This window comes from Lotus japonicus, chromosome 4 (genome assembly GCF_012489685.1).
Source record: "Lotus japonicus ecotype B-129 chromosome 4, LjGifu_v1.2".
NCBI lineage: Eukaryota > Viridiplantae > Streptophyta > Magnoliopsida > Fabales > Fabaceae > Lotus > Lotus japonicus.
In genome coordinates this window covers 4,566,678-4,586,725 of record NC_080044.1, presented here as the reverse complement: position 1 = coordinate 4,586,725, position 20,048 = coordinate 4,566,678, and the positions used below count along the sequence as shown (strand labels likewise).

Here is a 20,048-nt window from a genome sequence, read left to right as displayed (position 1 = left end):
ACAATTCCCCATAACTCTGCCATCAAAATAGTGGAGGAACCCAAATTTCTACAAAATACTGTACTCCATTTTATGTTGCAGTACCACTACAAACTCCTCCGCAAGTTGCTTTACTAGAAGGTTGCTTGAGAGGCCCATCAAATTAAATTAGTCCAACCTGCTTGAGTGAAAGTCCAGCCTATTTGTTCCATTGAGTACTTGTGCCCCCTCACTTGTGTTCGATTTGGATTGATCGGACGAACCAAACCAATTAAATTAGTTCAGGTTTTTTCTATCGGTTTGTGATGGCGTGTGGCCTGACCTTGCTTTATAGGTGCATCATAGCTACGTGGTCACGATGCGAGTGTACCTGTAGAAGTCACTCTAACGCTCAAGTCAGCAAGCAAGCTAAGAACTCATATTTTTGTAGGAATAGGTCATGTGTTTAGTAAATAAACGACCACACATGTATTTGCAGACTCAGAATCAATCCTCATTATCTCTGTAGGTTTATGAGAAGCCCTTGTGATTGGTCCACTATAAGAAAAAATTTATTTATCAACAGTAAAAAGTCATCAATATACTAACCCCTAAAAGTCATCGGTAATGAAGATCTACAGCCAACAACCATCAACTAGAAGTCTTGGGTATTAAAAACTCATTGGTAACTTACCGACGACTTTGATCGTCGCTATATTACCACTGGTTTGAGCTTTCGTTAAGTTACCAACGACCTTGATCGTTAGTAGTACCAAATTGGGAACACACTCTTTGCTAGGGATGGAAGTGCTTTATCGGTAGAAAAAACTTATATTTTTAATTCTTGCGCTTTTCAATTACGAAATATGATCCCCATAATGGATCTAGCAATATATAGTAGATTGTTTGACTAGTTTTCAAGTAACTGCACTACCGTCGAGTGTAAATGTGTAACCACTAGTGAATTTTGTCTCACCTGAATATGAGATCTAGTTAGCATTGTTGTTTCCTTCATGTACAAAGAAAAATCCACTATATCTTATTTCAAGATTCATGGTACCTCTCAAATATTTCATAATTCTTACAAGCACTTTCCAATGATCCTCATTGGGGTTGTGATAATACCTGCTCAAGCTGTTCATAACATTGCTATATTTGGTCAAGAAAAGTTCATCAGATGTATTAAGCTCTTGGTAATTCGAGCATATTCATATTGTGAATCAGGATATGCTTTATTCTTATTTAATTAAGTGTTAGAATCATAAGGGTACTCTCATGTTTAACATCATATTGACTAAACATCCTAAGAAGTTTTTCATCATATGCTTTTAGGATAGTATGATACTATCTCCACTCTTATCTTTCATGTCAAATTTTGATGAAAGAAGTTTTTTCATTTACAATTTTATCATATCTACAAAATCCGAGTATATCATCCACACGCCAAGATAACACATTCATCATCCAATGATTTTGCATACATGCATTTATAAACATCAAAGAATGAAAATTCATTGCTTAAACAAAATTTGATCAAATTTCTCATGTCGTAGATTAAGAGTCTTCTTTAAACCATATAAAGATTTTAAGTTTGCAAACTTTATTTCTTGACCCTTAACTTCAAAACCTTTATGTGGAGTCATATAAATTTCTTCCTTTCAGTCACCACTCAGAACACAATTTTTAAATATTTGTTCATCCATTTGATGAGTCACTAATTTATAGATGAGAACTTAAATAGTTAAAATGGGAATAGAAGAAATTCTCACTATCGAAGAGATTAAAATAATCAATATATTATTTTTGTGAATTTTTTTTGAAACTAAATGATTTTCTGCAAGAGATAAATCAACTAAAGTTCACTTTCTTTTACATCGAATCTTTTTCATTTTTTGAAGCTTTTTTCAGAAAACATTATTTATAAGAAGAAATAATACCAAAAGGATAGAGGGTCGTTGGCAATTGAAAAGAAAACATTTCCATAGAGATTGGGTTCCTATGCCTTCCACTCCTTCTCAAATCCCTATTTCCATATCATAATTATTGTCATAATTATACTATGATTCATGATAGAAGTCATTAGATTCCCTAATTGGCAATGATAAATATGATCAATCCATAATAGAAATATGCTCAAAGCTCATCAATTGTAAAGTTCTTGTGATAAAATTTCAATAGTGCACGTCATTCTTCGAAATAAGAAATATGTACACATAACTATGCTCATGATAACCAATGTACATGCAATCAGAAATTTTAAGTCATATTTTTCTTTTCTAAGGAACCGGAAACATCTCCTTATCAAGACACCCCTACAATATGAAATATTTCAATTGAGTTTGATAGCCTTCCCAAAAACAATAGGGTGTATATTCATATTTCTCACAGGGAATCCTATTTGGAGTATACATGCATTTAAATTAGCTTCCCCATGAATTATCAGGTGCTTCAGGTGCAAAGGCACTAACTAACATTGCATTCATCATATTTTTCATATTTTATTTTTCCTTTAAACTACTCCATTTGACCCACAAGAGTACGGGCCGGGGAGGTACTTCATAAACTATGTATTCCTTTTTACAAATTCATCAAATATTATGTACTTTTCCTCTTTATCATATCTAATTCTCTTACTCTTTCTATTTTATTGGTATTCTTCTTTGGTTTTCTACCTCAGCCTTGAAGGAAGAAACATATCCAAATTAAGACCATCAATAATCACTAAGAAAATAATTATACTTCCCATGATCAAATATCCTCTTCCGCTAAATCGGGTAACAAAGCTAGTAGGATTAACTTATTCAATATGCCCAAGAAACAATTTAGATGAGAGGAGAAGAATTAGTTTGCTGCTATGTGTGTCTTCTCATGAGAGATAAACTTAGCATTTATAGGAAAGTAGTTAATGAATAACAAGATAGTAGGAAGAAAAATCTTGGACGACAGAATGGGCAGATAAACCTTTATGAGAGGACAGTAACACACATAAATAAGGGTAAAATCGTCTAGGTTGGACAATGAAATTTATTGTGGACGGACAGTAAACACATGTAAATTGTGCTCGATGTTTTAAAATACACACAAATTTCCAACGGATATACAATATAGTTTTTAAAAAATGATATATAATTATTAACTTTATGAAATATGTTTCATTTTTTCTAAAAAAATTAATGAGATGCTTCCTCTTCTTTAAGATATTGTGTTTTTTCCATCAAATATATATTTAATGCGAGATAATCTTCTTCGACCCAAAAATATTTATATTATGATGTAACTAACTCTTACAATAAAATTCTTTCATTCACAAGGCGGTGACCATAGAGGTGGGAGGGTGAAGGGTTCGAGCTTTGATTTCCTTCACGATTGGGCTCTGAAATTGCAGAGTTTGTGTTGGGGGTTTGGCTCGACGGTGAGCGGAAGAGCGGTGGAGACCATCTTTGAAGCACACCTTCATCTTCATCTCGGGTTAGGGTTTCATAAATTTGGGGATTTCTTTCTTTAATCTTCAGGTCAGATTAGGGATTCTTAAATTGCGGATTTCTTTCTCTTATAAGTTACACATCCAAGATGTTGTTGTTGTCCTACGTGGAAGGTGAAGGTTGTTGAGGTCATGGGCTCGGTGGTGGTGTAGTGAGTCGAGGTTTGGTTTTACAGTAATTCTTTTCATCTATTCTTTTCCTGATTTGGTGTTGGTGGTTATATTTATGGGTTGGTTGTAACATGTACTGATTTGATGTTTTGATGTGGTGGTTTGTTTATGGATTCTCTCAGCTTCTCTTTTTGATGGTGATGGATTCGATGTTTCTGAGGTTATGTCATGGATGTGGAAAGAGGTCGGTTGTATGATTCAAATGTAGCAGATATATAGATTTTTTTGATATTAGATTTAGGGATTTCTTTGTTTCTTATTAGTTGTTGGATGAATTTGATTTGGGCTGCATGAGTTTTAATTTACTAGTGTTTTATTTTTTGTGATTTTTTGGGTTTTGATGAAGATGGTTGAACATGATGAAGAACTCTTTTTTTTTTTTTTTTACGTTAGAAAGATAAATTACACCCTCCGGTGATTGGTCCATGAGCCTCCTACATCCAACATATATGTCTCCTAACTTTTACAGTAAGTCATTTCATCTCTTCTTTTCCTGATTTGGTGTTGGTGGTTATATTTCTGGGTTGGTTGTATCATGTACTGCTTTGATATTTTGATGGGGTGGTTTATATTTGGATTCTCTCACCTTCTCTTTTTGATGGTGATGGGTTCGATGTTTATGAGGTTATGTTATAGCTGTGGAAAGAGGTCAGTTGTATGATTCAAATGTAGCAGATTTATAGATTTTTTGAGATTAGATTTAGGGATTTCTTTGTTTCTTATCAGGTGTTGGATGAATTTGATTTGGGCTGCATGAGTTTTAATTTACTAGTGTTTTATTTTTTGTGGTTTTTGGGTTTTGATGAAGATGGTTGAACATGATGAATAACTTTTTTTTTTACGTTAGAAAGATAAATTGGACCCTCTGGTGATTGGTCCATGAGCCTCCTACATCCAACATATATGTCTCCCTAACTTTTACTGTAAGTCCTTTCATCTCTTCTTTTCCTGATTTGGTGTTGGTGGTTATATTTCTGGGTTGGTTGTAACATGTACTGCTTTGATGTTTTGATGTGGTGGTTTATTTTTGGATTCTCTCACCTTCTCTTTTTGATGGTGATGGGTTCGATGTTTCTGAGGTTATGTCATGGTTGTGGAAAGATGTCGGTTGTATGATTCAAATGTAGCAGATTTATAGATTTTTTTGAGATTAGATTTAGAGATTTCTTTGTTTCTTATCAGTTGTTGGATGAATTTGATTTGGGCTGCATGAGTTTTAATTTACTAGTGTTTTATTTTTTTGTGATTTTTTGGGTTTTGATGAAGATGGTTGAACATGATGAAGAACTCTTTTTTTAATGTCAGAAAGATAAACTGTACCCTCCGGTGATAGGTCCATGAGCCTCCTACATCTAACATATATGTCCCCTAACTTTTACCGTAAGTCCTTTCATCTCTTCTTTTCCTGATTTGGTGTTGGTGGTTATATTTCTAGGTTGGTTGTAACATGTACTGCTTTGATGTTTTGATGTGATGGTTTATTTTTGAATTCTCTCACCTTCTCTTTTTGATGGTGATGGGTTCGATGTTTTTGAGGTTATGTCAGGGCTGTGGAAAGAGGTCAGTTGTATGATTCAAATGTAGCAGATTTATTGATTTTTTTGAGATTAGATTTAGGGATTTCTTTGTTTCTTATCGGTTGTTGGATGAATTTGATTTGGGTTGCATGAGTTTTAATTTACTAGTGTTTTATTTTTTTGTGATTTTTTGGGTTTTGATGAAGATGTCTGAACATGATGAAGAACTCTTTTTTTTTACGTCAGAAAGATAAATTGCACCCTCCGGTGATAGGTCCATGAGCCTCCTACATCTAACATATATGTCCCCTAACTTTTACTGTAAGTCCTTTCATCTCTTCTTTTCCTGATTTGGTGTTGGTGGTTATATTTCTAGGTTGGTTGTAACATGTACTGCTTTGATGTTTTGATGTGATGGTTTATTTTTGAATTCTCTCACCTTCTTTTTTTGATGGTGATGGGTTCGATGTTTTTGAGGTTATGTCATGGCTGTGGAAAGAAGTCAGTTGTATGATTCAAATGTAGCAGATTTATTGATTTTTTTGAGATTAGATTTAGGGATTTCTTTGTTTCTTATCGGTTGTTGGATGAATTTGATTTGGGTTGCATGAGTTTTAATTTACTAGTGTTTTATTTTTTTGTGATTTTTTGGGTTTTGATGAAGATGGCTGAACATGATGAAGAACTCTTTTTTTTTTTTTTACGTCAGAAAGATAAATTGCACCCTCCGGTGATTGGTCCATGAACCTCCTACATCCAACATATATGTCCCCTAACTTTTACTGTAAGTTCTTTCATCTCTTCTTTTCCTAATTTGGTGTTGGTGGTTATATTTCTAGATTGGTTGTAACATGTACTGCTTTGATGTGGTGGTTTATTTTTGGATTCTCTCATCTTCTCTTTTTGTTGGTGATGGGTTCGATGTTTTTGAGGTTATTTCATGACTGTGGAAAGAGGTCAGTTGTATAATTCAAATGTAGCAGATTTATAGATTTTTTTGAGATTAGATTTATGGATTTCTTTGTTTCTTATCAGTTGTTGGATGAATTTGATTTGGGTTGCATAGTTTTAATTTACTAGTGTTTTATTTTTTGTGATTTTTTGGGTTTTGATGATTATGGTTGAAGATGATGAAGAACTCTTTCTTTTTGTACATCAGAAAGATAAATTGCACCCTCCGGTGATTGGTCCATGAGCCTCCTACATCCAACATATATGTCCCCTAACTATTACTACTTCCACTCCTCTATGAATGTATGAATTTTAAGTTATTTTATTAATTTTTTTCTTTAAAAAACCGTTAAATTCTAGACCGAATTGAACGGAAAACCATTTTGACAAATGGAGGTGATTGTTAGGGCCTAAAGAGCAATTGATTTTTGTTTGGAATCCATTGCACACCAAGAATATAAGTAAAGGACCAAAGGTACCTTTAAACCTATACACAACCAGAGGATGTATCTTATGAGAAAGGTAATCTTATGTGAGAAAATGAGAATAAATCACGACCGTTAGATCTAACCATCAACGGTCAAGATTAAAACATTAAGCCATGTGACTTTTTTAAGTGATCATGTGACAATCACATGACCATTAAATTCTTTTAATCTTAACCGTTGATTGTTAGATCTAACGGTCGTGATTTATTCTCATTTTCTCACATAAGATTACCTTTCTCATAAGTACATCCTCTACACAACCAAATCTATCTGTTTGGATTTGCAGTATCTAACTTAACTAACATTTTAGTTTCAAGCATATTTCTTTTGTTGCAACTTGCAACCCCAAAAACTTTTAGAGACAAAATTTACCATGTACTCGAATTTTTTGTTTTAGTTCTGCCGTTGCTGGAGCTTTGCAACAATGAGAGAGAGAAGCTACGGATGGGGAAGCTAGAAGCGGTGGCTGAACAAAACTCATCGGCGGCCAAAGCATTTGGCAACCAATTTCTTTCGTTTTTTGGTTTATCAGCAATCCACATCGGGGTGGTGTCTCTATTCATGGTGAGGTTCGTGGCACTGTCAATGGTGGTTTTTAGCTCCAACAAGGAAACATTGACCAGATTCACAGGTTAGCAACTCACTACTCACATCGTTGATTGAACTATTAATGCAGTATCAATTTATTGATTAATCTTTAGGTCAATTTTTACTTAGATGAACCTCAAATCTTTATAATAGCACCTACTTTTGTATGAGTACTCCATTTTGGCTGTCGTACCCGTTCTCGGTACAAACCCGGCACTGACAGGTACAAAGCCAAATGTTACAGATTAATCTTTAGATCAGTTTGATCCCGAGAGTTAGCTCAAGTTGTAAGAGTTAGAGGGCATAAGGGTTTGTTTGGATGAAATGTGAAGGGTTCTGGATTCGAACATGAGGAGGGGCTAATTTACTAACATTACTAACAACTAATATTTGCCCATAAAAAATCTTTAAATCACCTTTTTACAATAGCATCCACCCTTGTATGATGAAACTATTCAAATGAACCATAAATGAAACCTCTACAAAAGTAACCAAAGAAATCAAAAAGAGTTAACCTCAAATTTATTTAGGCAAAATTGTATTCCGGTACAAAAAGTTTTATGATTAAAGAGTCGGCCATAACAAAATACATATGAAACTGAACTAGAAAATTTGAAAGAAAAATTGCATTTTTTCTGTCTAAATCTACCAGCAATATGATATGAATTGTTTGAATCTGGTAGAAAAGAAACAAATTTATTGGCTTATAGCAGCAGTAGCAGCAGAGTCATCATCGCGACGAGCTTCCCCATCAACACCGTCGTCATTGTTGTTCAACTTCTTGTTGAATTCGACGTCATAAACATGACCCATTTTGACACGTTTGGTCTCCAAGTACTTCTTGTTATCATTTGTAATCAATGATAACACCGGGACCCTGCCAGAAATTGACAAGCCATGACCTTTGAGCCCAATAAACTTTGTAGGGTTGTTTGTCATTAGCTTCATAGAACGGACACCCAAGTCCTTCAGTATCTGCAAAAAAAGGGGGGAGAAAAACATCAGAGTCCATACAAGAACTATAAAGAAAGGCACAAGAATGGGTCCAGATAAGTCACTCTATTCCTTCTTGTACCAAAATATGTGAGAATCATAGAATACAAAGATCATTGTTTTAGCTTTTCTTTAAAATGCAAAAACTATGGAAATGGAAATTGAAAAGTCTAACAACAATTTCAGATTCAAATCCACTCAATGCAACCAAGTGAAACATCTAGAATTCTATATTGCTCCTAGACAATGTCCTTCATAATTATTGTAATCACCTTGACTTAGTGTATGTTTGTAAACTCTTTTACTATTGATTCCGAAGCTATTATCAATTATGGGGATAATCTTATGTGAGTAGTTTTTATTATTGATTTTGATTTAAACATGTTATTAAAAGGGTGAAATAATTGACAAAATAATGTTCAATTACCTGAGCAGCAGCTCCATACTCCCTACAGTCAGCAGGAAAACCTAACTCCTCATTGGCTTCGACAGTGTCCCTTCCAGCCTCTATTAGCTCATAAGCGCGAAGCTTGTTGCCTAACCCAATGCCTCTTCCTTCGTGCCCGCGAAGGTACATCATCACACCTCTACCAGCAGCCTCAATCTGCTGCATTCCAAGAGCAAGCTGGGGTCCGCAGTCGCATCTGGCGGATCCAAATATGTCTCCTGTGAGACACTCTGAATGTACCCTCACAAGAACATCTTGTCCATCTCCAATGTCACCCTGTTTAAAAATAACCAGGCAAACAAAAAAATGGCTAAAAGTTTAGTATTGAATCAAGCAATCTAAAAATGTAAAAAGGGAAGTTTAAGTGAGTTGGGGAGTGACTAGATCCTTGTGACTTCCCAAGACTTCCATTCAATCTCTTTGAAGCACATTATAGTGGCCCTAGGCTTGTCAACTTCGGATAGCGGAGCGGAGCGGCCAACCCAAAAAACGCTATAGCGGTATAACGCATAGTGCGATGACCGCTGTGCTAAAGAAAGAGGAGGAAGAAGACGACTATGTGTTTTGTATTTTGGGGCCTCTCTAAGTTAAATAAAAAAAATTGATATACCAAAAATACCCCAACTGATAGAACTGAAAAACCAATAAAACCCCCAACTAATAGAACCGAAAAAACAAAAAATGTCCTCAACTAATAGTCCTAAAGTCTTAATTCTGAGGACATTACTCACTTTTTGAACCTAATCCCAAGCAATTCTCTCTAGAGCCTCCATCTCTTTGATATTCAGTGGAGTCTGGTCGCTTTTGCACGTGCGACCAACGCGATGGCCATCCGCCACTATGGTAGCACTGCTCCACCCTCACCACCGCGAAAGCGCGCGAAAGATTTGCACGCTATTGACCAGCCTGAGTGACAACAACTCATATTTGACTCATTCGATCTCTTCTACTACATATGGTTCAATATAAACCCTATAAATACATGCATTGTTACCTTAACCATTGCAACATGCTCAATCCCGTCTAAAAGTGACTTATAACAGTAGGCCTTGAATGTCCCCCACGTAGTTGGTATTTGTGCAGCACCAACAAGCTCGATCAGTTGATCTCTCTTTCTCTTGTACCTGCCAGAAAAATAAGTGCTAATTTGTGTAACGAAAGAGCAGCATGAACAACCATTATAATGGACTGATAGTAGCCTCAAAAACCATAAGTACCATCATTGGGAAACTTTGGCACATTTTTGAAATTTCTACCTTATTAAGTCAGCAACAGATATAATTTTCAAATTTTCACGCTCCGCAAATTGGCGAAGCCTAGCGGTTCTAGCCATCGAACCGTCATCATCCACAATCTCAGTCAGAACTGCCACAGGCTTCACACCAGCAAGTATGGCAAGATCAACTGAAGCTTCTGTATGGCCAGCTCTCGTGAACACACCACCTTCCCTGTATTTTAGTGGACAAATATGACCTGGGCGGTTGAAATCATCTGGCTTTGAATCTTTGGAAGCAAGGGCCAAAATTGTTGTTGCCCTATCATGAGCTGACACCCCAGTGGTGGTACTGTGCTTAGCATCCTACAAGTGCAATGTCAGGGTCGTTAATTGCGAATAGCGAAAAATAGCGGAAAGCAAAAAAACCGTTATTTCAAGCTCTCAGAGCCGAAAATAGTGGAAAGTAGCCGCAAATATCGAATAGCGGTGAGCCCTAAAGCTCTACACTATAGCGCCGTGTGATCGGCTATTTGACAACACTTTGCAGTGTAATGTGTTAATATAGCAAATTACACTTACAAACTCCTGAACTACATCAAAACAGAATTCCTAATACAACATAACACATTCAAATCTACATTAAAGACCGCTAAACGCTTCATATGAGTGCAGAATCAATACTTGGATTAACTTATTTTTTCTCAGAATCAATTCTTGCATTGGAAGCTACTCACAAAGCTTCTTTCCAGAATTAATTTGGGTTTTAGAATCAATTGTAAAAAGGTTTCTAAAGAAACTATAGGCTTACTCCAGATAAAAAGATGCATGCAACAAAATTGTACATACCACTGTCACAGTGAATGCTGTACGGTGCTGTTCTTCATTATCCCGATTATAAACCATCAAAGGAATATCCAATCTCTCCAAATCTTCCTCTTTCATGCTTACACAAACTATCCCAGTTCCATGCTTCACAAAAAAAGCCATAGCCTCAGGTGTTACCAGCTCTGCTGCCATTATTAAGTCCCCTTCATTTTCCCTGTTTTCGTCATCTACTACCACCACCATCTGAAAAACTAATGTCAGTTAATAACAGAAAACTAAAAGAATACCCTAAGTGTGTGTGTGTGAGAGAGAGAGAACAACCTTTCCATTCCGAATGTCTTCGATGGCGTCCGCAATGGAAGAAAAACCTTCTGATGGAATTTCCAAATCAAATTCATCAAGGTCATCAGAAAATTCATGGCTTCTTAGCCCCGTTTCTGCTCCCAGTGTTGCAAATGCTCTTGCATCAGATTGTAACGTAGTTCCAATTGATCCAGCACCAAATGCAGCTTTAACTCTACTAGCAGCACTTTGACTTAAGGGGAATTTAGAGTTCAGCTGAGGAAACGCCCAATCCGATCCACGTACATTGATCACAGATGAATCTATCCTGTTCAATCCATTGAACATTTTGAAATGCTGGGATTTCCTGCATTGAACAGAGGAGCAGATGAATTGTACAATTAGTGTTTGTGACCTAAAACAATAAGAACCCCCAAGAAAAAAATAGTCATGGAATCTAAAATTTTGTGATCACATTGGAGATCAGATGTTGAAGTTAAATTTGTAAGCTTGATGCTTCAAATTATCCCAGTTGAGAATTTTACATATATAATTAACAAAGGTTGGTCCTAGAAACTAGAATGCATGTGTTGTGTGCCATCACAGTTAGAGAAAGAATGATTAAAAAAATGAAATTGAACACAGAATGAATGAAAGAAGGAAGCATACATTGGGGACGAGATAGCAGAGAGATTGAAACTTGTAGCCATTGCTTTGTGCGGAAATTGAACAAGGTTGGTTGGTGCTATGAATTCTGTGTTGGAAGGAAGAAGCAGAGAAGCCTAGTGTCTGAAGGGTGTGATATGGATGTTTTAAAAATGCTTAAGTCTCCAAAATGGCACCTTTCTATGAAATTATGGAAAATTTGTTGGCAATTATTTTCAATAATTACCATTTAATATATTATCTTATTAATCAATAATAATATAAAGCTATATAGTAAAAAAATTATGAAAAATTAAACCTTGTTTGACTACATTATAAGTTTGATTATCTTCAAAATTTGTTTAACTATCTCAAAAAAAAAAAATCTAATACGTGTCATTTATTTTAGTAAAGCTAATTCGTATTTCTTCGTAAATCTTATTTGACTTCCTTATAAGTTTGTTTGATCAAAATAAAGGCCCTTTCCTATCCTTGTTTTGAGTGGATCGAGGATTGTCCGCCCGGTTTGGTGGGCACTCTATTGTCCGATGTAGCTAGTTTATCTTTTGAATAAATGAGTTTCTTTGACCATAAAAATAAAATAAAATAAAGGAGTGAGCTTAGAAATAAATGTATTTCAACTATCTTAAATCTTATTCGTCCAAATTATAAATTTGTTTGAAAAAAATAAATGTGTTTGGTAAATGAGTATATCTCAATTAGCTTGTAGTAGTTTTTAAAAATGATATTTGAGTAGAATTTGCGCCTATACTTTTTATATTCATTCTCATTTTTACCCTTATAATTTTAGAAATGTACTCAAATAGGTTTGACACAAGCGGTGAATGTGCATTTTCTTAAGGGATTTCACCTAGGCTTCTGGCCCGGGTTCGATCCCCTCTGAGGTAAAAAATAATACTTTTGTGGCCAGGGACATCACCAGTCACTACTGTGTCCCGAGCCAGATTAGTCACGTGGGACCCCTTTCCCCTGTGGAGACTAGTAGTCAAAGGATCGGAAAAAGAAAAAAGGTTTGGTCGGTGCTATGTATATATTTTTACGGTCAAATAAACTCATTTATTCAAAAGATAAACTAGCTACATTGGACAATAGAATACCCTCCAAACCGGACGGGTAATCCTCGATCCACACAAAACAAGGATAGGAAATGGCCTTTATTTTGATCAAACAAACTTATGAAGTCAAATAAGCTTTATGTCAACAATATGTATTAGCAATTTTTTTTTGAGATATTCACTATGTATATAAAGGGTGTGGAACGCTTTAGAATGGGCTTTGCTCCCTCATGGATGTGCCCCATGTGCTCATTGGCGTTGGAATCTATGTTGCATACCTTGCGAGACTGCCATTACGTCTCACCCACTCTAGAGATCGATCCTTAGCGGTTCTGCAGTGAGGAGTTTCTTTAATCTTAACTTGCAGGTGGGCGGCGCTTTAGTGAGTCGCGGTGGTCCGGCCCCTTTGCTACTGCAGTCTGCAGCTTGGGCTTTGTGGCGCATGAGGAATGAGTAGGTTTTCCATAATTAAAATTCTGGTTCTCTTAGGACAGCTGTCCTGCACGATGCTGGGACAATTGACTAGGACATCATATGACTGAAAGGCATAAATACAGAAACAACTAAAATGAACAAGACACAGGAAGTTGTTGACCCAGTTCAGTGAAACTTCACCTACGTCTGGTTAGCTTTCGCCCAATGAAAAGGAATTCCACTATCTCAGGATCTAGGCATTACAGACACACATGAACACATCAAGTTCATTGTTCTTAATCCTAATCTACCCAGTGGTCTTCTACTTAGAACCACAGCCTAAGTATGAGAGCCCCTCTCACTTTTCCACAATCACTGCCCCAGTGATTGGTAACAAGTACAACAACTCAAGGGTTTGTTTGACATACAAACTTAACACAGAACACAGTCTCACTTCATAGAATCAGTGAGCAAGACTGGTTCACAACTAGCAAAAACAAAGAACAACTTACAAAGACAAAGTACAACTTACAAAGACAAAGTACAACTTACAACATCAATGACACTTGATCTTCAAGGTCATACAACACACCAGTACAGCATGAGATCTTTGTCTATCAGGGTGTATCCGTTCAGCACACGCGGCTAGGGTTAATTAGGCTGAACAACACATTCATTGCACTCATCTCAGTGGAGAATATTCCAGCATATAATATGAGTGCACTCACAATAAACAATAGAAACAAATCTCTTGCTTCCAGATTTGTTCCTACAATAAACAACTCGCAATTGGCTCCCATCAAACAGCTACTTGACCTACTTGTAGCACTACACATACCATAAAATATAACTTAAAGGGATCCAGTTGCATGACAGCAGAGGCGGATGTCCTGGTCTTCACAAAGGCAGATGTCACGACATCGGCAGATGTCACGACATCGGCTAGGACATCAGCATGTTTTTAACAAAATTCATGACAAACAAAGGAACAACAATAATATTAACCCAGACTGCATCTGTGCTTGGGGTTATGTCCAAGCAGCTGATGTGCCTAAGAAGTTATTTTGGAATTTGAAAATCATGTTGAGATGATTGGAGTTCTTAGAGAAAGGAAAGATTTTCTGTTGGAAATGTTTGTTTATATGTACTCTTGTCTCGGATCAATCAGAGCATCTCCAATGGTAGGAACTTATTTTGGGACTTTACTCATTTTTTGTGGGACCAGATTGCCACATAGGATTTAAGACACTCATAAGGTCTCTATGCACATTTCACTCTAGTGGTTGAGATCTTATTTTACTTTTGACCGGGCCCACAATACCTAATATATTTATATTATTTATTTCCCTCCTTATTTTTCACTTTGGTTATGGTATTGGAGGAGAGAGAAAAAAATATTATTTTATTTAAGATCCCACATTTGAGAGTACCTGAGCTAAGGCACGGATCTTAGCTTTTGCTAAGATCTCATGCCATGTATGATAGCTCCAATGGTGGGATCTAATAAGATCCGGATCTTATTTTAAGATCTCAAAATAAGGACTCTATTAGAGATGCTCTCAGTGGCCAGAAGCTTTCTATTTTGGGTTAAAGCGTGGAAGGTACCTATCATTGTATGGAACTACTGATTCTTTCTTCTTTTGGTAGATTGGTATGTTTTTTTTAATAGTTCATGCAATATATTAGACTGGGGTATAGAAGTTAAAATGTTGTGGTTACAAAAGCGTCAATCTCAGGAGGTACCTCCTCTAATCACACACAACCTGCGTAAGAGGAGATATTCCTAGCAAGAAAGTCAGCAACAACATTGCCGGAACGGCGAACAAAACTAATAGAAATAAAATCCAAAGAACGATAAAATTGAAAACAATTCCAAAAAATAACAGCTAAATAGTTCCTCTCATCCGAAGGTTATTTCCACAACTGGAACACCTTAAGACAGTATCGCAGATTGATATGTCTTGATGGCAATACAATTGATAGAAAGTGTTTCAACATTTCAAGATTTTTGGTTGACTCGGATTCTCCCATCATAAAAGACAAAGAAATTCATATTTTTATTAATGTAATTGATTTTAATATATTGATTAATGGAATTAATTTTGTAAATTATTTTTTTAAAGATGTGATAATTCTATTAAATTTATCTTTTTTTTTACATTTTTATAAATGAGCCTATGTTTTAAAATTAACTATAATAAATTGATTTTTATTAATTCGTCTATTTTAATTTTTAAAGGGAGTCTATTTTAATTAATTAAAACTATATAGTTAACCAATTGATTTGAACTTTTGTAGAGACAAGTGATAGGCAGTAAAAATTATTTAAATTTAAAAAATAAAATTAATTTTGTAAAAAGTAATTTATATTGAAATTTTAAGTTACTATACAAGTAGAGAAATAATTTTTAAAAATAAAAAATGATAATATAAAATTAGTCTATATTTACTATCTAATAAATTAATTAATTGTTTGTTATAATTATAACAATTATTATTATATAAATAGAAAAATAATGTTAACTAAGTAGTAGTAAGTGATAATGATAATTTCAGTATTTTATATGAGCAAGTTCAATATTTTCACCATTAATAAATTATTACATTTATTAATTAAATTTATGAGTAAATAAAATAATTTTAACTTAGAAATTACAACTAATAGTTGATAAATAACAAAATTAGTATATTACTAAAATTAATATTTTTATATTTATTAATTAATATTATCATAAATTATATAAAATATAAATATAGAAATAATTAAATTTGGGGTTTGAGTACTAAAAAGAAAATAGAAAGTTGTTTATCCTAGTATCTGGTTAGGATAATTATAATCAGCTCCCCCTAACGTTTACACGTTTACACATGATGAACATGATAAGATAAAAGACAAGATAGGTATGCATACTTATTACAGAACATAACTAGAATACATAACCAGAATACAAGGTCTTAAACACAAACAACACATTAGTACTAACACACTAGTACTAAACATCAACAATGACAGCACACTACTACAATACACATATACTTCAATTTCTACTCCCCCTTTTTAGCACAAATTTGGCAAAGGTAAAAAAATAAGTACAGCCAAATCAAAATCAACTAGTTCATAGACTAGGACATGCACTAAATACCAGAAGAAGAGGGGTTGTCCTCATCATTTTCTGCTGATCCTTCCTTCTCAGCATCAGCTGCAGGCTCACCCTCTTGACCAGCTTCCCCCTTGAGAGTTTGGATGAGAGCATCCACCTTAAACTTCCTAGCAGAGGCAATCCTGATGGTCTCTTGAAGTTCCTTGGAAATGGCCTCGAGTTCAGAAATGACACTGTTATTTCCTGAGGTAGACACAGAGGCAGGTGCATATGTCCTACTGGATGGCAGATCAATATCCAGGACATGAGGTTCCAGGAACAGACGTTGGTCCAAAGTGATGAGAGGACCTTTTGGCACAGGAACATCATCAGCACTGAGGATATTAGGATGCTGTTTCAGAATTATAGCAGTCAGTAAAGAAGGAAAAGAGATGGGGAGTTTCACAGCACATGTCTCTGCATGCTTCAAGGTTTGTGAGAAAACAAAATTGCCAAAGTCATAAGCAATTTCAGTCCCAATGCGATAGATAGGCTTGACAAGCATGGCAGAAACAGCAGAAGTATGGTTAGAGGGAACCCAATTCACCACTCCAATTCTATTCAGAATTGCATACTTCACACTCAGAAATCCAGTTGACAAAGGCTTCTTAGCAGGCCACTTCTTTACTCTTCCAGCAGTCAATTCCTCAGCAACTGTGTCCAAGGAGGGTTCTTCTTCAACAAATTCAACCACACTTCTTTCAAGTGCTTGGTTGATGATAGCAGGGGAGAAATTCACACACTTCCCCCTGACAAACACTTTTCTGAATTCAGGACTGGCAGAATTATTAACATCATCAGAGAGATTGACAATAAACTCCTTCACAAGCTTGTCATAGCATTTCCCTATGTTCATCACAGTCTTTCTCAACCCTGCTCTTGCAATCAAAGTCATGATCTCTTTGCAGGCTAACACATCAGAATCAATCTCCCTTTCTTTGGCAATACACCTTTGATAGACATATTTCCATTTGAAGGCATTCTCTGGAGCATGAATAGACACATTATCAAGAGGAACATTAGGAACATCTGAAGGAATACGCTTACTAGAGAACATTTTCTTCTCAGAAGCAGTGATGTCCATGACATCGCCTTCAACATCTGAGTCAGTCTCCACTTCAGTTCTGGAAACTTTCTGCTTCTTTCCAGTAGTCTTCTTGGCTTTCTTTCCAGATGATTCCACCGCCTTTTCTTTGCCTTTCCTTGACACATTGGTTGCCTTTGATTTAGAAGACCCAGTAGTGTTCTTGGGTTTCTTCTTCTGGACAATAGGGGTTTCTTCAACAGATCCCCTTCTTCGTTTGAGCATTCTGGCAGCAACACTTGCCAGAGTCACTTCCTCTGAATCTTCATCATCAGAGACATCATAAACAATGGGAGGGGTCTTCATCGACTCCTCTGACAGAGCATCCGTTGATTTGGCAACATTGGAATCAGAACTCTTGGAGGAAGCTTCTTTGTCAGGCTTATCAGACAATGTTGCATCTGAGTCATGGGAAGATGTCGTGACATCGTCTTCAGCATTTGCAGGAACAGAAGGGTTGGAAACATCCTCTGGCATAGGGGCTCCAGGGTTTTCCATTTGGGTTGCACGAGGCTTGTTGTGCTTCTTGGAAGGAGCTCTGGAACTTGTTCGCAAACCCATAACCCTAGCACCACCAGCAGTTCTCTCAATCTTTCCCTTCACAGAGTCTTTCTTGCTCGAAGACATGATCAAATGTTGTAACAAACAGACAAATGTAAGAAATGGAGAAAATTGTAAGTAATGAGAAATAGAGATTTTTCGGGCAGAGATTTGTTGTGAAATTGTGATGGTAGCAATGGTGATAATTATATAGCAGTTGAGGAGGAAAGAGGCAATGATGTCACAACGGCAGTTGATGGCAGTTACGAGGAAACTAGCCGTTAGACAGAAACAAGGCTGTAATTGCTATGCTTGTTCAAAGAGGCAAATCCCAAGATTTCCTCTTAACTTGTCAAATGTAGCAGCATCCAAAGGCTTGGTAAAAATGTCAGCCAATTGTCTCTCTGTGGGCACATGTTCCAGAGTGACAATTTTATCCTCCACTAATTCCCTTATGAAGTGATGTCTGATATCTATGTGTTTGGTTCTGCTATGTTGAACAGGGTTCTTGGCAATATTGATAGCACTCAAATTGTCACAGTACAATGTCATGACATCTTGCTCGACTTCATATTCCTTGAGCATCTGCTTCATCCAAATAAGTTGAGTGCAACTGCTTCCAGCCGCTATATATTCAGCCTCAGCTGTGGATAAAGACACACAGTTTTGCTTCTTGCTAAACCAAGAAATTAAGTTGTTTCCAAAGAAGAAACACCCTCCAGAAGTACTTTTTCTATCATCAGCACTTCCTGCCCAGTCTGCATCACAATACCCTACAAGAGAAGGGTTAGTATCATTTGTGTAAAGAATCCCATAGTCACAAGTACCATTTATGTACTTAATGATTCTTTTCACTTGTAAGAGATGACTGGTCTTTGGAGCAGCTTGATATCTTGCACAAGCACCAACAACAAAAGTAATATCAGGTCTGCTAGCTGTGAGGTACAAAAGACTTCCAATCATGCTTCTATATAAGCTTTGATCAACATCCTCTCCCTGATTGTCTTTAGACAGCTTGATGTGTGTAGCAGCAGGAGTCCTTTTGTGTCAAGAATTTTCAAGTCCAAACTTCTTGACAATCCCCCTAGCATACTTACTCTGGGAAATAAACATGGAATCTTCCATTTGCTTGATCTGAAGTCCCAGAAAATAGTTCAATTCACCAACTAAGCTCATCTCAAACTCTGACTTCATTTGTTGGACAAAATGTTCCAACATCGCGTTCGACATCCCACCAAACACAATATCATCAACATATATCTGAGCAATCAAGAGTTTTCCTCTTTCATTTTTCACAAATAATGTCTTGTCTATTCCTCCCTTGCAATAGCCATTGCTCACCAAAAACTTTGTGAGACGTTCATACCAAGCTCTAGGAGCCTGTTTTAGTCCATACAATGCTTTCTTGAGTTTATAGACATGATTAGGATGATGTGGATCTGTGAATCCCTTTGGCTGTTCAACATAAACTTCCTCATTCAGATAGCCATTTAGAAAGGCACTTTTGACATCCATTTGGAATAATCTGAACTTCAAAAGACAAGCAACACCAAGCATAAGTCTTATGGATTCCAATCTAGCCACTGGAGCAAAGGTTTCATCAAAATCTACTCCTTCAATCTGAGTGTATCCTTGAGCCACCAGCCTTGCTTTGTTTCTAGTGACAACACCATTCTCATCTGACTTGTTCTTGAAAATCCACTTGGTTCCTATGATGTTTACTCCCTCAGGTCTTGGAGTGAGATCCCAAACTTCATTTCTTCTGAATTGATCAAGTTCTTCTTGCATAGCATTTATCTAGTATTCATCTGTCAGTGCCTCCTTGACATTCTTGGGTTCTATCTTGGATATAAAACATTCATGAGCTATATAGCTTCTAGCCCTGGTAGTAACTCCTTCCTTGAGATCACCAATAATATTCTCTTGAGGATGATTCTTTTGAATTCTGATCGATGGAGCTTTATTTGCAGAGGTCATCTTGTGATCTTGCTCATCAGAACTGGTTTCTGATTCAATGTCGAGGTCAATAGTTGGGACATCGGCTGTGACATGTGGACCATCATCATCTTCTGTTGCACCAGTGTCTTCTCTTTCACTTGGTTGATCATCAATAGAGACATTTACAGATTCCATCATTACCTTTGTTCGAGAATTGTACACTCTGTAAGCCTTGCTATTTGTAGAGTATCCCATGAAGATTCCTTCATCACTCTTAGGGTCTAGCTTTCTTC

The 20,048-nt window shown here is 36.3% G+C and overlaps 3 protein-coding genes across 4 annotated transcripts; 1 reads left to right on the top strand and 2 right to left on the bottom strand.

Moving 5' to 3' along the window:
- Window positions 1-6,868: 6,868 nt before the first annotated feature.
- Window positions 6,869-8,340, top strand: LOC130715762 (uncharacterized). Of its 2 annotated transcripts, none has more exons than XR_009011770.1 (2): window positions 6,869-7,197; window positions 7,838-8,340. XR_009011770.1 is itself a non-coding variant. In XM_057565883.1 (2 exons), exons 1-2 carry the CDS (start codon window positions 7,011-7,013, stop codon window positions 8,016-8,018), a joined length of 363 nt encoding a protein of 120 aa, XP_057421866.1. In that variant the 5' UTR covers window positions 6,883-7,010; the 3' UTR covers window positions 8,019-8,340. The 2 variants fall into 2 exon arrangements, 1 of the variants encoding a protein (XP_057421866.1); XM_057565883.1 differs by having other exon boundaries at window positions 6,883-7,197; window positions 7,843-8,340.
- A 111-nt stretch (window positions 8,341-8,451) lies between these two features.
- On the bottom strand, window positions 8,452-12,547 carry LOC130712158 (bifunctional riboflavin biosynthesis protein RIBA 1, chloroplastic-like). The gene is made up of 7 exons (XM_057561997.1): window positions 11,588-12,547; window positions 10,958-11,285; window positions 10,658-10,879; window positions 9,852-10,174; window positions 9,590-9,719; window positions 8,575-8,871; window positions 8,452-8,466 (listed from the first exon to the last, which is right to left on the bottom strand). The coding sequence occupies exons 1-7, from the start codon at window positions 11,626-11,628 to the stop codon at window positions 8,452-8,454; spliced, it is 1,356 nt and encodes a 451-aa protein (XP_057417980.1). The 5' UTR covers window positions 11,629-12,547.
- Window positions 12,548-16,188: 3,641 nt separating this feature from the next.
- Window positions 16,189-17,904, bottom strand: LOC130712157 (uncharacterized). Its single transcript, XM_057561996.1, has one exon. It carries the CDS (start codon window positions 17,902-17,904, stop codon window positions 16,189-16,191), a length of 1,716 nt encoding a protein of 571 aa, XP_057417979.1.
- Window positions 17,905-20,048: the final 2,144 nt, after the last annotated feature.

Coding starts and splice junctions, on each gene's coding strand:
- LOC130715762 (XM_057565883.1), top strand. CDS start 7,011: ATGGGGAAGCTAGAAGCGGTGGCTGAACAAAACTCATCGGCGGCCAAA. Junction 7,198..7,842: donor AACATTGACCAGATTCACAG/GTTAGCAACTCA, acceptor CTGGTAGAAAAG/AAACAAATTTATTGGCTTAT.
- LOC130712157 (XM_057561996.1), bottom strand. CDS start 17,904: ATGTCTTCGAGCAAGAAAGACTCTGTGAAGGGAAAGATTGAGAGAACT.
- LOC130712158 (XM_057561997.1), bottom strand. CDS start 11,628: ATGGCTACAAGTTTCAATCTCTCTGCTATCTCGTCCCCAAT. Junction 11,286..11,587: donor TCTGCTATCTCGTCCCCAAT/GTATGCTTCCTT, acceptor TGTTCAATGCAG/GAAATCCCAGCATTTCAAAA. Junction 8,872..9,589: donor AGCATGTTGCAATGGTTAAG/GTAACAATGCAT, acceptor ATTTTTAAACAG/GGTGACATTGGAGATGGACA.